At 41.7% G+C, this 16057-nt stretch overlaps 1 protein-coding gene across 1 annotated transcript in view; it reads left to right on the top strand.

Moving 5' to 3' along the window:
• The window catches only part of ly75 (lymphocyte antigen 75), a 186145-nt gene that overhangs the window by 124982 nt on the left and 45106 nt on the right, over positions 1 to 16057 (top strand). The window contains exons 22-24 of the mRNA XM_063052314.1: positions 538 to 643; positions 10322 to 10476; positions 13587 to 13710. Coding sequence (XP_062908384.1) covers positions 538 to 643; positions 10322 to 10476; positions 13587 to 13710 — 385 coding nt within the window. The remainder of the gene's footprint in view (positions 1 to 537; positions 644 to 10321; positions 10477 to 13586; positions 13711 to 16057) is intronic.

Below are 16057 nucleotides of genomic sequence, written 5' to 3'. Positions count from 1 at the left end.
CTTTGCGAAAGGAGACTTTTTTTCCAAAGTGTTCATGACTCTGATCAAAATAATCACTTCCAAAAAAAAAGTAAATATCAAAAGATTCCAATACTAATTTAAAATTCTTTGTTCAAAATAATAGCATTATTATTAGTCATTATCACAACTATCATTGAGGCTGATAGCAAACTAACTTCTTGATTTAACGCCTACCTTGGATAAAGTACTTCCCCTGTATTATTAAGTAATTTTGTTCCTAGATTTTGGCACCGATGATGATAGACAAGGATAGATTTCCAAATTAAGATGCTGTGTGACTAGGACAGGGGATCTTGCTTGCTGCCTACGACTAAAAGATCATGGGTTTGAAAAGTAATTTTGAATAAACTTGGTCAAGTTGTTGAGTCTTGCTTTGGTGTGCAGTGCAGTCCTGGAGAAGTTTTACTTTTCAGGCCAGTGGAGGGTGCCCCAATCAAAAATCTTGTTGTGTCTCTTGACTGCTTTTTTGGAGTAGCAAAATTATATTGATAATGATGTTTATCTAATTTGATCTAGTGCTATAACTTTATAAAGCCACGATACCTTTCATGGGAAGCAGGACGACGTTTCTGTCAGAGCCTTGGTGGTGACATGCTAACGATAGGCAATTCAGTAGAGCAAGGTATGTTATTAGTTCAATGATATTGTAAAAATATTTGCAATTCCTAAAGCATTGTGTTTTGTTTACAGAAGATTTGCAGCAATTTTTAATGTAGTATTTTAGCAATGTAGTCTAGCATTTGGGTGCCACCTGTAAGCTTTCTTTCAGTCAGGTAATTAAACACATCTTCAGTCTGGTGGGCTTGAAGTGTGAAGTTATTGCAAATTAACTTATAGCTGAAGACAAAACATATTCATAACATACATGTGAAATCAGTGACCTAATATTCATCTGACAACAAGAGATTCAGTTGCACAGAACACCATTGCATAGACCTTTCTGTCTACATACAACCTGTGAAGACAGCTGCACAATTCAGACAATAAATTAAGTACTTAAAGTATATTTTTCTGAATGTAGCACTGGAAAGAGCTAAGATCCTAGTCCCATTGTAACGTCCATAAAACATCAAAAAAGAGTAGATCATGGATTTAGCCCTTTGCATTTACTTTGCTTTTTGGGGTTAAAACTGATCTAATCTTAACCTCAGCACCATCTTCTTGTCTCTTCTCCATCATTCTTGGTTTCCCTGCAGTTCAAAAATCTATCCCTCTAAGCATTGAATGTATTCAAAGACTCAGACTTCACATTTATCTTGTGTTCCAAAGATTCTATGAACGTTTTTTTACGAATCTCATTTTGAAATAAGTGATCTCTTGTTTTGAAATGATATTCTGTTCTAGATTCCCTCATGGGGCAAATTGTCATCAACATCTAACTCGCTGGCTCTTATCAAATACAGCTTGTGTTTGTCATGCAGCTTAGGTTGACGTTTCCTTAATTACTTCATCAGAATCAGGTTTAATATCACCAGCATATGTCATTAACATTTGTTGTCTTTGCAGCAGCAGTACAATGCAATACGAAATCATAGGAAAAAACTGAGAATTACAGTTAGAATTACAATTTACAGAATCAAATAGTTAAATAAGTAGTGCAAAGATAGAAATAAAAAAAGTAATGAGGTAGTGTTCGTGGGTTCAATATCTATTCAAAAATCGGATGGCAGAGGGAAAGAAACTGTTCCTGAATCGTTGAGTGTGTGTCTTCAGGCTTCTGTACCTCCTTCCTGATGCTAGCAATGAGAACAAGGCATGACCTGTGTGATGGGGGTCATTAATGATGGATGCTGCTTTTTTGAGGCATTGCTCCTTGAAGATGTCCTGGATACAATGGAAGCTGGTGCCCATGATGGAGTTGACTGTTTACAACTCTCTGCAGCTTATTTCAGTCCTGTGCAGTAGCCCCGCCCCCCCCATACCAGACAGTGATGCAGCCAGTTAAAGTGCTCTCCACGATGTATCTGTAGAAATTTGAGAATGTCTTTGGTGACATACCAAATCTCCTCAATCTCTGACTGAAGTATAGCCGGTGTTGTGCCTTCTTGGGAGCTGCATTGACGTGCATTCCTTAATTGCTACCATACATCACTAACCAACATTGATTTCCCGGTGTTATTACTAGCCACAATGTCTTTTAAGGAATTGAATCACATTGTCTCAGGTGAGTCGTAGTCATAGAGCTTAGAAGCAGGGCCTTGGACAGTCCAATTTGTCCATGCCAACCAACTTACTGAGCTGAACTGTTTCTGTTTGTCTATATACCTCTTAAATGTCTTGTATCTATGTACCTGTCTAAGTTCCTTCTGAACATTGCAATCCTTCTTGCCTCTAATCATTTCCTGTAGCAGTACATTCCATTTACCCACAACCACAAAAATCCGTGTGAAAAACTTGCTCCGTCATGTTCCTCTTTAATTGTTCCCTTTTCACAGATTTATGTTCTCTCCTTTTAAACTCCTCTCTCCTTTGAAAATGACTGCAACATCCTACTGACAACAGGCCCACATGACTTTATATATTTCAACGATCACCCCTTAGCCTCCACCCCTCCAGGGGATGAAACCCAAGCTTATTCAGTCTCTGCTTTATAACTCAAGCCTTCCAGTTCTGGTGACATCCTTGTGTATCTGTCCTGTCCCTTGATGAGATTCTCCCCAGAGAGTGGCAATCAGAACTGCTCCAAGTGTTGTCTGACAGAAGGACAACCTGAAGGTGGCATTGACAGCAGTGCCAACTTTCACTGTGCCAGCTGGGCTGCTGATTGCTCTCAAACTGTAATTCCTGACCCTCCGCAGATTCCAGTCTTTAGTTATGTGGGTTCTGACCAAAGGAAAAATGGCTGGAGTCACTTTGCTCTTCAGCACAAGGGTGTTTATCAGGTGCATCAAAAGTCAAACTTACTTAAAATAGTGAAAAGAAAAGTATCAATATTTTCAAAAATATATCTATCAGAAAACACTATGATACCTTTGTACTTCACCCAGTGTGAACTCCTGGCAGCCTTGATATATATCTATCTCTCAATCTCTCTGTCTCTATGTCTCCCTATCTCTCTCCCCCCTCCCCCTCTCCCGAGAGCTATGAGCTCCTTTTTGTTCGCACTAGGACATAATCATCTTTTGAAATTACCAACAAAATTAACTTAAGACTACAGATGAATTAGAATTTGAGTACAGAATAAACAGAAGTTTCGACCTTAAATGCAGTGTACAAACAACATATACACATTTACACATCCCCATTACTAAAGAAATGGAATATTCTGCTGTGTAAGGTGGGCAAGGCAGCATAAAGCCAACCTGAGTGCGTCAGCTCGATTTATGACTATTATGAGAATATACCGGGGAAGGTGTTGAAGTACGCACACTTAACATGACAGCTGAATGACAGGATGTTTGTGTGTGGCGGGGGTGGGGGTGTAAATGCACGTGTGTAAGGAGTGTGTTTGCCAAGTGCTCTCCGTTGCACTAGTGCAGAAGCAGGTACCTCATCTGGACACCTTTACAGTGGCAAGAGTTGATGTCATACTTCACTGGCCATGGTTAAACATTTTAAAGATCCCCAGGGGCCTGTGGAAAGATGGGGCCAAGCTTCAGAAAATCTGCAGTAAGGGCAATCCATACGGGGAGGGAGCATCCGTTATTGCGGGAGTTCAACAGTCCAGCATCCGGGGGGACAGCGTAGGAAGAATTATATGGAGCTAAAGTGGGGAAGTATAGTTAAGATAATTCTTCATCAATGATACTGAATAGGAAGCAAACTACAGTAATTTGTATTAGTCCTTCCGTGGACATGTGCTTTATCATATTGAATGTCAAACCAGTCTTGTTTACCCAATTTCCTCTGAAGTTGAGCAACACACACAGAACGTTAGAGGAACTAAGCAGGTCAGGCAGCATCAATGGAAAAGAGTAAACAGTTGACGTTTCAAGCCGGCACCCTTCATCAGGACTCTGTTGATCTTGTATGTGTGTGGGGGTGGAGGGAAACTTTGAAGTACTGAGAAACGATACCACTTTGCACAGTAGTTTATATTGCCCTGAGACCTGACTGTATTTTCAGCAGTGTAATCTATGGCTACAACTCCACAATGATCAGCGATTCTAAGATGGCTGGGCAGTTCGCAGCCATATCAGTGCTGGGGTGATGGGGGATTAGCAAAAGGTTTTGCTGGAGGGCAGGCAGTGGGCAGTGGTGCATCATGGGAGTAATTCAGAGCCAAGTGAGGTCTGAACAGAATACTTGAACCATTGTGTATAGTGCTCATTTTATTGAGTAATCATCTGCTACCTGGCAGTGCCAATTATGTAGTAGGCATTACTTTAATTCTGCAACATTTTAAAATCCAGCCAGATTAATGGTATGACTGCCCCCATTTCATAGTCTTTTTTCCGCCTGAGGCTCCGAAATGAATTGGCTTTGACAGCTTCAAGTTCTTACCTCACTGGCACATGTTCACAGTGATGCAGTAATTGCATCCACCTTAACCTGTGAAATTTGCATCATATCCCTGCAATAAAATCACTTCAATGAATGTTAATTCTGCTTGACATGTTCAGAGTAGTGCAAGGTAGGAATTAATGCAATACATCTAAGTCTTCTGCATTTCTTTGTGTTGGCTTTGGTTCCATGTTAGTAATTTCTAAGTTTTTTTAGCACGGAGTCTCCAACAGCGGTTGCTGAAGAATAGAATGAAGTTTGTGTGGCCAGTTAAATCAGACTGCTGTTTATGATTATAAGAAGATATCCCAGCTGAAGTGAAGACATATGGTTTGTTTGGGAGAAGTAGAGTAAAATTAACATGGATATATAGTTGAGACAATACTTGTAGTGTGCTTTTCAAAGTACTGAACAAATGGCTTCAGTAGAAAAGTGACAAGAATTAAAGACAAGAGCATAAGACATAGGAGCAGAATTAGGCCATTCAGCCCATCGAGTCTGTTCCACCATTCTATCATGCTGATCCCGGATCACCCTCAACCCCATACACCTGCCTTCTCACCATATCCTTTGATGCCCAGATTGATCAGGAAACAATCAACTTCTGCCTTAAATATACCCACAGACTTGGCCTCTACCGCAGTCTGTGGCAGAGTGTTCCACAGATTCACTGCTCTCTGGCTAAAAAAAAATTCCTCCTTACCTCTTTTCTAAAGGTTCACCGCTCAATTCTCAGGCTGTGCCCTCTAGTTCTGGATACCCCCACCATAGGAAACATCCTCTCCACATCCATCCTATCTAGTCCTTTCAACATTCGGTAGGTTTCAATGAGTTCCCATGCATTCTTCTAAAGTCCAGTGAGTACGGACCCAAAGCTGCCAAACGCTCCTCATATGTGAACCCCCTCATTCCTGGAATCATCCTCGTGAACCTCCTCTGGACTTTCCCCAATGACAACACGTCCTTTCTGAGATATGGGGTCCAAAACTGTTGACAATACTCCAAGTGCAGCCTGACTAGTGTCTTATAGAGCCTCAGCATTACTTCTTGTTTTTATATTCTATTCCCCTTGAAATAAATGCCAACATTGCATGTGCCTTCTTTAGCACAGACTCAACCTGTAAATTAACATTCTGGGAGCCTTGCTCGAGGACTCCCAAGTTCCTGTGCACCTCTGATGCTTGAACCTTGTCCCCATTTAGATAATAGTCTGCTCTATTCTTTCTTTTACCAAAATGCTTTATCATACATTTCCCAACACTGTATTCCATCTGCCACTTTTTTGCCCATTCTTCCAATTTGTCTTAAGTCCTGCTGCAAACGCATTGCTTCCTCAGCACTACCTAACCCTCCACTTATCTTTGTATCATCCATAAACTTGGACACAAAGTCATCAATTTCATTATCGAAATCATTGACAAACAAAGTGAAAAGTGGCAATCCCAATACTGACCCCTGAGGAGCACCACTAGTCACTGGCAGCCAACCAGAAAAGGCTCCTTTTATTTCCACTGGCTGCCTCCTGCCTGTCAGCCATTCCTCTATCCATGCCAGTATCCTTCCTGTAACACCATTGGATTTTATCTTGTTAAGCAGCCTCATGTGTGGCACCTTGTCAGATACCTTCTGGAAATCCAAGTGAATGACATCCACTGCCTCTCCTTTGTCCACCCTGCTTGTTACTTCCTTGAAGAACACTAACAGATTTGTCAGGCAAGATTTCCCTTTACAGAAACCATGCTGACTTTGTCTTATTTTATCATTAGTCTCCAAGTACCCTGAAGCCTCATCCTTGATGAGGTTAAGGGAGGGAAGTTTAGGGGAGCCATCAGGGGTAAGTTTTTTACACAGAGGGTTGTGGGTGCCTGGAATGACTTGCCAGGGATGGTGGTGGAGGCTAAAACATTAGGGGTATTTAAGAGCCTCTTGGACAGGCACATGGATGAAAGAAAAATAGAGGGTTACGGGGTAGTGTGGGTTTAGTACTTTTTTTTGGAATATATGGGTCGGCACAACATCGAGGGCTGAAGGACCAGTACTGTGCTGTAGTATTCTAGTGTCTAGTGTCTTGATAATAGACTCCAACACTTTCCCAACCACTGAGGTTAGGCTAACTGGCCTATAATTTCCTTTCTTTTGCCTTCCTTCCTCCTTAAAGAATGGAGTGACATTTGCAATCTTCCAGTCCTCTGGGACCACGCCAGAATGAAGTGATTCTTGAAAGATCATAACCAATGCATCCATTATCTCTTCAGCAATGCCTCTCAGAACTCTGGGATGTAGTCCATCTGGTCCAAGTGACTTATCCACCTTAAGACCTTTAAGTTTGCCTAGCACTTTTCCCTTTGTAATAGCAATGGCAATCACTCCTGCTCCCTGACCCTCACGGATCTCTGGCACACTGCTAGTGTCTTCCACAGTAAAGACAGATGCAAGATACCCATTAAGTTCATCTGCCACTTCTTTGTCCCTATTACAACCTCACCAACATCACTTTCCAGTGGTCCAATATCAATTCTCACCTCCCATTTTACTCTTTATATAACTGAAAAAAACTTTTGGTATCCTGCATTATATTATTGGCTAGTTTGCCCTCATATTTCATCTTTTCCCTTCTTATAGTTTTTTTGTTGCCTTTTGTTGGATTTTAAAAGCTTCCCAATCATCCAATTTTCCACTCACTTTTGCTACCTTATTTGCCCTTTCCTTGGCTTTTATGTAATCCTTAACTTCCTTTGTCAGCCGTGGTTGCCCAGCTGTGCCATTTGAGAACTTCTTGCAGTATGAATTCAATCATGTTATGATCACTGTCTCCTAAGGGTTCCTTTACATTAAACTCCCGAATAAGATACGAGTTACAACCCAAGCCTTTCCCTGAGTAGGCTCAAGCACACCTGCTCTAAAAAGCTATTTCGTAGGCATTCTACAAATTCCCTCTCTTGCGATCTGGCACCAACCTAATTTTCACAGTCCCCTTGCATACTGAAGTCCCCCATTACAATTGTGTCATTCCCCTTATTACGTGCCTTGTCCAGCTCCCTTTGCCATCTTATCCCCACATATTGGCTACTATTTGGAGGCAAATATATGATTCCCATAAAGCAACACACATCAATGTTGCTGGTGAACGCAGCAGGCCAGGCAGCATCTCTAGGAAGAGGTACAGTCGACGTTTCGGACCGAGACCCTTCGTCAGGACTAACTGAAGGAAGAGCTAGTAAGAGATTTGAAAGTGGGAGGGGGAGGTGGAGATCCAAAATGATAGGAGAAAACAGGAGGGGGAGGGATGGAGCCAAGAGCTGGACAGGTGATAGGCAAAAGGGATATGAGAGGATCATGGGACAGGAGGCCTAGGGAGAAGAAAAAGGGGGGGGGGAACCCAGAGGATGGGCAAGGGGTATAGTGAGAGGGACAGAGGGAGAAAAAGGAGAGAGAGAGAGAAAGAATGTGTGTATAAAAATAAATAACGGATGGGGTACGAGGGGGAGGTGGGGCATTAGCAGAAGTTTGAGAAGTCACTGTTCATGCCATCAGGTTGGAGGCTACCCAGACGGAATATAAGGTGTTGTTCCTCCAACCTGAGTGTGGCTTCATCTTTACAGTAGAGGAGGCCGTGGATAGACATGTCAGAATGGGAATGGGATGTGGAATTAAAATGTGTGGCCACTGGGAGATCCTGCTTTCTCTGGTGGACAGAGCATAGATATTCAGCGAAACAATCTCCAGTCTGCGTCGGGTCTCGCCAATATATAGAAGGCCACATTGGGAGCACCGGACGCAGTATATCACCCCAGCCGACTCACAGGTGAAGTGTCACCTCACCTGGAAGGACTGTTTGGGGCCCTGAATGGTGGTAAGGGAGGAAGTGTAAGGGCATGTGTAGCACTTGTTCCGCTTACAAGGATGAGTGCCAGGAGGGAGATCAGTGGAGAGGGATGGGGGGGACAAATGGACAAGGGAGTCGCGTAGGGAGCTATCCCTGCGGAAAGCCGGCGGGGGGGAAGGAAAGATGTGCTTAGTGGTGGGATCCCACTGGAGGTGGCGGAAGTTACGGAGAATAATATGTTGGACCTGGAGGCTGGTGGGGTGGTAGGTGAGGACCAGGGGAACCCTATTCCTAGTGGGGTGGCAGGAGGATGGAGTGAGAACAGATGTGTGTGAATTCCCATAATGTGTTTTTTTTTAACCCTTGCAATTTCTTAACTCCACCCACAAAGATTCAACATTCTCTGCCCCAATGTCACCCCTTCCTAAAGATGTAATTCCAGTAATGCCACACCACTGCCTATGCCTTCCTACCTTTGATGTTAAACTACGGCCTTCTTTCAGGCAAGAGTTAGTGGTGCCTACAATGTCATACTGACCAATCTCTAATTCCACCACGTTTGTCCACCTTATTCTGAATGCTACGCACATTTAAATACAGCACCTTCAGTCCTGCATTCTTCGTCTTTTTGAAATTTGCTTCTGTGGTACAATTTAACTCTTTACTTTCTACTTTATTGTCGCCAAACAATTGATACTAGAACGTGCAATTATCACAGCGATATTTGATTCTGCGCTTCCCACTCCCTGGAGTACAAATCGATAGTAAATATTAAAAATTTAAATTATAAATCATAAATAGAAAATGGAAACTACGGTAGTGCAAAGAAACCGAGAAGCAGGTCCGGATATTTGGAGGGTACGGCCCAGATCCGGGTCAGGATCCGTTCAGCAGTCTTATCACAGTTGGAAAGAAGCTGTTCCCAAATCTGGCCGTACGAGTCTTCAAGCTCCTGAGCCTTCTCCTGGAGGGAAGAGGGACAAAAAGTGTGTTGGCTGGGTAGGTCGTGTCCTTGATTATCCTGGCAGCACTGCTCCGACGGCGTGCAGTGTAAAGTGAGTCCAAGGACGGAAGATTGGTTTGTGTGATGTGCTGCGCTGTGCTCTGTCTGCATTTGTACCCAATCATTGGTTTGTCCTTCCTTACATTCATATTACATCCATCATCTACTTGTAAATCTGCTTCTTCATCCTCAGCTCTATCATACTGGTTCCCATCCCCCTGCCATGTTTGTTTAAACCACTCCCAACAACTCTAGTAAACCTGCCTGCAAGAATATTGATCCCCCTCAGGTTCAAGTGCAACAAATGTCTTTAAGTACGGTGGAGTGACACAGTGGCGTAGTGGTTAACACAGTGCTTTACAGTGTCAACTGTAAGGTCAACTGATTGCCACTGCTGTCTGTAAGGGGCTTGTGCATGCACCCCGTGACTGTGTGGGTTTCCACTGGGTACCTCACCTTCCAAAGACATGTGGTTGGGATTAGTGCGTTCTGAGAATGTTGTGGTGGTGCTGCAGACAGCACAATTCACGCTCTTTTGATTTGGTAAAACAACACATTTCACTGAACCTTAAGTGTTTGAATGATTTACTGCAATTCCATAAACTGAACTTCAACAATAAGGTACCTGTCTGAAATCCAAATTAGCTTTATTTCTCATATGCACATATTATGTATCTTGTGTACAGATGAGAAATAAAGCACATCTTTGCTTGGGCCCACTAAATTAAAAAGAAGACGGCTGAATAGTTAATCTCAACCAGCAGGGGACAGTCTTGGTATGTGTGTTTAAGAGGTACACCAGTTGTATACTTGGGTAGTAATAGTATCTCAAAATTAGATATGCTGTCAGTTGGCAATCACAAAGTTTCAACATGCTGCTGAATGCACCAAAAGCAGTCCAGTTGATAAAACAAACACTTTGGGAGATGTAAAGGGGAGATGTGTGGGCTACCACTGTTTATAAAACTTGTCTTGTTCCTGTTGACTGAAGTTCACATCTTAAATCTGATGCATCTTTTTACAAACAGACTTTATTGTATCCCGTTTACCTTGGCTGTCGCAAAAATTTTGGCTTGGTATCCAACCTTCAAATGGAATTGAATACAAATGGGTGACGGGAAGACCAGTTGACTATGCAAATTGGCTACCAACATTTGACGTTAATCAGGAACTAAGCATATCTGTAAGTAAAATGCCTAATAAATTCTGCAGAGTATAAAATACTGCCTCTCCAATAAAATGCAGATTTGAGATCGAACAAATACCTCAAAGCTGCTTCTGATTATGGCTATCATTCAAGTATTTCTTGCCAATTACAACTTCCAACTTAGAGTCATAGGAAACTACAGCACAGAAACAGGCTCTTCGGCCCAGCTAGTCTATGCCAAACCATTGAAACTGCCTAGTCTCATCGGCCTGCACCAGGACCATACACCAACCATCCATTTCCCTCTCCGAACTTCTTTTAAACATTGATGTCGAAATCACATCCATCTCTTACGCTGGCAGCTCATTCCACTCTCTCACCAACATTTGAACAAAGTTAATGCAAATTTGCCCTGATATCTATCTATATTTTATCTCTAATCAGCATTATGCCTTATGAACGATACTGTCTATTGAATAGTTTATATACATTAATGAAACAAAATTCACTCTTACTCTATCAGGCTATTCTTAGTCGGTCAGTCAATCCACCCTCATCTCTGATATCCAGTAGTTAGGTTTCAGAGGGTGGAAGAACATACAACGCAGATAAGTAAATTATCATATTTCAATCAATTGTGGATAGGCAATTTAAATTGGTAAATGTATTGTACTTCAGAATCAGGTTTAATATCATCAGCATACATTGTGGAATTTAGTAATTTTGCAACAGCAGTACAATGCAATACATGATAATATTTTAAATACTGTGAATTACAGTAAATATACAGTGCCTTTTGAGAGTATTCAACCCCTTGGAAGTTTTCATATTTTATTGTTTTACAACATTGAATCACAGTGAATTTAATTTGGCTTTATCGACACTGATCGACAGAAAAAGATTCTTTCGTGTCAAAGTGAAAACAGATCTCTACAAAGTGATCTAAGTTAATTACAAATTTAAAAAACTGAAAATAATTGATTGCATAAGTATTCATCCCCTCCCTTTTAAAATAACACACCAAATCATCACTGGTGCAGCCAATTGGTTTTAGAAGTCACATAATTAGTTAAATGGAGATCTGTTTTTGGAGACCTGTGTACAGTCAAGGTGTTTCAATTGATAGTAGTAAAAGTGCACCTGTATCTGGAAGGTCCACCTGCTGGTGAGTCAGTGTCCTGGCAAAAACTACACCATGAGGACAAAAGAACACTCCATGCATCTCCACATAAAGGTAGTTGAAAAGGACACAGAAGATGGATATAAGAAAATTGCCAAGTTACTGAATATCCCTTAGAGTACAGTTAAGTTAATCATCAAGAAATGGAAAGAATTTGGCACAGCTGTAAATCTGCCTAGAGCAGGCCGTCCTCAAAAACTGAAGACTGTGCAGAAAGGGGACTAGTGAGGAAGGCCACCAAGAGACCTGTGACAATTCTGGAGGAGTTGCCAACTCCAGTGGCTGAGATGGGAGAGACTGCACATACAACAACCGTTGCCCGGGTGCTTCAGCAGTCACAGCTCTATGGGAGAGTGGCAAAGAGAAATCCACTGTTGAAAAAACTCACATAAAATCTTGGCTAGAGTTTACCAGAAGGCATGTAGAAGACTCTGAAGTCAGCTGGATGAAGGTTCTGTTGTCTGATAAAACCAAAACTAATCTTTTTAGCCTTCAAACAAAATGCTATGTTTGGCATAAGTCAAATATATCACATCATTGAAAACACACTACCCCTACCGTGAAGCATGGTGGTGGCTGCATCATGCTGTGGGGATGCTTCACTGCAGCAGGCCCTGGAAAGCTTGTGAAGGTAGAGGATAAAGTGAATGCAGCAAAATACAGAGAAATCCTGGAGGAAAACCTGATGCAGTCTGAGAGAGAACTGCAACTTGGGAGATTTGTTTCCAGCAAGTCAATGACACCAATCATAAAGCCAAAGCTACACAGGAATGGCTTAAAAACAACAAAGTTAATGTCCTGGAGTGGCTAAGTCAGAGTTCAGACCTCAATCTAATTGAGAATTTGTGGCTGGACTTGAAAAGCGATGTTCACTGACAATCCCCATGCAATCTGACAGCTTGAGCAGTTTTGTAAAGAAGAATGGGGAAAGATTGCAGTGTCCAGATGTGCAAAGCTGATAGGGACATATCCACACAGATTCAAGGCTGTATTTGCTGCCAAAGGTGCATCTACTAAATACTGACTTGAAGGGGGTGAATACTTATGCAATCAATTAATTGTGTTTTATATTTGTAATTAATTTCGATCACTTTGTTGGGATGTGTTTTCACTTTAACATGAACGAGTCTTTTTCTGTTGATCTGTGTCAAAAAAAAGCCAGTTTAAATCCACTGTGATTCAATGTTGTAAAACAATAAAACATGAAAACTTCCAAGAAGGGGGCTAATAATTTTATAGCTACTCTATATATTTTTAAATAGTTAAATAAGTAGTGCAAAAAAATAGAGATTAAAAAGTAGTGAGGTCATGTTCATGGATTCATTTTCCATTCAGAAATCAAATGGCAGAGGGGAAGCAGTTATTCCTAAATCATTGAGTGTGTGCCTTCAGGCTTCTATGCCTCCTTCCTGATGATAACATTGAGAAGAGGGCATGTCCTGGGTGATGGGGATCCTTAATAATGGATGCCACCTTTTTGAGGCATCACTCGTTGAAGAGGTCCTGGATACTACTGAGGCTCATGCCTGTGATGGAGCTGACTAAGTTTACAACTCTCTGAAGCTTACCTCAATCCTGTGCAGTAACCCCCACACCCACCCACCCCCATATCAGAGGGTGATGCAGCCAGTCGGTTTTGGTATGTCACCTCAGACACGTCTGCCTTCAATAAGGACTGTACTGTAAACGTTAGAATGACTTACAACAACTGCATCAACCGAACTTCAACAATAAGATACCATTCTGAAACCCACATCTTTGAAGAGGAAAGTTGAATAAATATTTCAAGTCTTGGACCTTTCAATTTCTTGTTTGTCAGTTTTCTAACATTGAACTTGATTTTTTTTGCTAAAATTGGTGCAAAACTAGTTCAAGAAATAGGGGGCTACTTTAAACAAGTGAATTATTTACAACTGAAGATCAGAAACTGCAGTTTTATGTTTGTTTAATTTGTTTTTATTCTCAGTTCTTTGATAACAAAAAGGAATGTGCTATCCTAATAAATGAACCAAACAGTCCATTTATTGGAAAATGGGATCTTGTAGCTTGTGATGATTACCAGTTTACTGCAGTATGCCAGAAACATAAAGGTAATAACATATTTTTTATTTTTTATAATAGTTCCAAATAATGTTAAATGATTAAATATTGAAACTGTATTTCAACATGTTTTCAAATTATTGGCTGGGAGTGTAAATGGGAGTAAGATGTTGTGGTGTGGGACAGCCAAATGAACATCTCTGTACAGTGTATTAAGGGCAAATTAGGATAATGATTTCCTTCCAGATAGCTTCAGTTGGCACACTTGTATTAAAAGCTTGGAAAATGCAGGTGTTAGTTTGCCAAGAACATACTTAAATCACTGCATCTGTTAAAGGTATTAAACATATAATGAAAAGCTGATTATGCGATTGTATCTAAGTGGCATGAAGGCAGGAGTCCTCACTCCCTTGATCACCACTGATGTGATTTCCCCCAACCCACTATTTCAGGCTAAAACAGACAGCTTGCAATCTAGTAGAAGAAGTAGACTGCCCATTACGCTGCTGGTGTTTAGGGCAGCAAGAAGTGTCCTCCATCTCTGGTGGTGTTCAAGGCTTCCTTCATCGTGTCAGTAGCTCCGTTTTCACTGCTGTCAGTTGTGCAAATCCCAGGTGGAAACTCAGGAGTACCATTGCGCTCAGATGTAGAAGGATTCTCCATTGCTGTTTCTGGAACAGTTTTGTTTTGCCAGTCAGGGTTTTGACCTTGAGCTGAACCCCGGAACCTGGAGGACTGGTGGAACACTCTTAGTCTGGCCTCTACCCTTCGATCTGTTTGGCGTAAGTGACCCTACCAAAAACCAAGGCATAAAGCTCTGACTCCAGGCAACATAGCTCTCGGGGCCATTGAGGCACACAAGCCTCCAAACCCTATGGCAAGATTCTGGTCCTCTTCAAGGTCGTAATCCAGTGGACCCCAAGCAAAATTTGTGAAACCATACACAATCCAATAAAAGGATTCCTAATGTCATCTGTGTCAGCAAGTACTTCCTCCTGCTGCCTTTGGGGGGGGAAAGGAAACTTCAGCCATACCAGTTCCTAGCCTATACCCACTGCTACAAGTTAATATTTATATCTTACATGTTTAAATCTTCTTTAGGGCTCTAACTTCCACAGTTCTAGCCGCACCTTTTTGAAGCTACAATTTGAGGATGATCCACTTTTCAAACATTGTTGCCAGGTAGAAAGTTGGAAATTGCCCAGCTCCCTCTTTGGTTGTGAGCAGTCTGAACCTGGGAGCAGAGAAGAAAAATAAAGAGAAACAATAAGGGCTTGCAACGGGAAGAGCACAGGAAAATGCAGAGCAGACTGGGGAGTTAATACAATAGTTATTTTACCTTTGAATTGTCCTACAAGAGTTAATAGTGTGAGTTAAATGCTAACTCTGTTACCAAACTCATTGGTTTTAGAAAATAAGATGTATTCCGCGCATAAGTGCCTCCATGAGGGCAGTGTATTTTATACTTAGTTCTACAGAGAGCTAGAGGTGAATGAATGTACCTGATCAGATTTTATTTGTTTAACAGTCAAAAGAATACCATGACATAAGAGTGTGTGCATTGCATGTTTGGTATAATTCAGAGCAGTAAGACTGTCAATCAAGGTGACACACACACACACAAAATGCCAGAGGAACTCAGCAGGCCAGGCAGCATCTGAGGAACTGAATAAACAGTCAACGTTTTGGGTCGAGACCCTTCTTCAGGACTAGTTAGGAAGTGGAGAAGTCTCCCCTTTTCCCCTTCCTTCCAGTCCTGAAGAAGTGTCTCAGCCTGAAATGTTGACTGTTTACTCTTTTCCTTAGATGCTGCCTGGCCTGCTGACTTCCTCCATCTTTATTTTTATGTTGCTTTGGAATTCCAGCATCTGCAGATCTTCTTATGTTTGTTATTAACTGAGATGAATCATTATTGAAATAAATTGCAACTTTGGCATGTTGGAAGTCTAGTTTATTAGGGTCTGTTATGCAGCAACATGTGTGGCACATAGCCAAGTGGTTAGCGTGTTGGGCTCACGATCTGAAGGTTGTGGGTTCGAGTCTCGGCCAAGGCAGTGTGTTGTGTGTTTGAGCAAGGCACTTAACCACACACTGTTCCAGTCCACCCAGCTGAAAATGGGTACCAGCAAATGCTGGGGGTTAACGGTTAACCTCGCGATGGACTGGCGTCCTATCCGGGGTGGGTGGGGGGGGGTAGTCTGGTACTCTCAGTCGCTTCACGCCACAGAAACCAGCATAAGCATCAGCCTGATGGGCCACAAGGCTCGGGACAGACTTTAACTTTAAAATGCAGCAACGTAGTTTTAATGTTAATTTCAGAAAACTGACATTAACAGAGATGCTTCGAACATCATTTTATGAGCAGTCACTGTCAATTTTTCATATTTTCTTTTGGAA

This window comes from Mobula hypostoma, chromosome 6 (genome assembly GCF_963921235.1).
Source record: "Mobula hypostoma chromosome 6, sMobHyp1.1, whole genome shotgun sequence".
NCBI lineage: Eukaryota > Metazoa > Chordata > Chondrichthyes > Myliobatiformes > Myliobatidae > Mobula > Mobula hypostoma.
The sequence above is the reverse complement of the archived record's forward strand: the minus strand, read 5'-3'. Positions and strand labels throughout refer to the sequence as shown.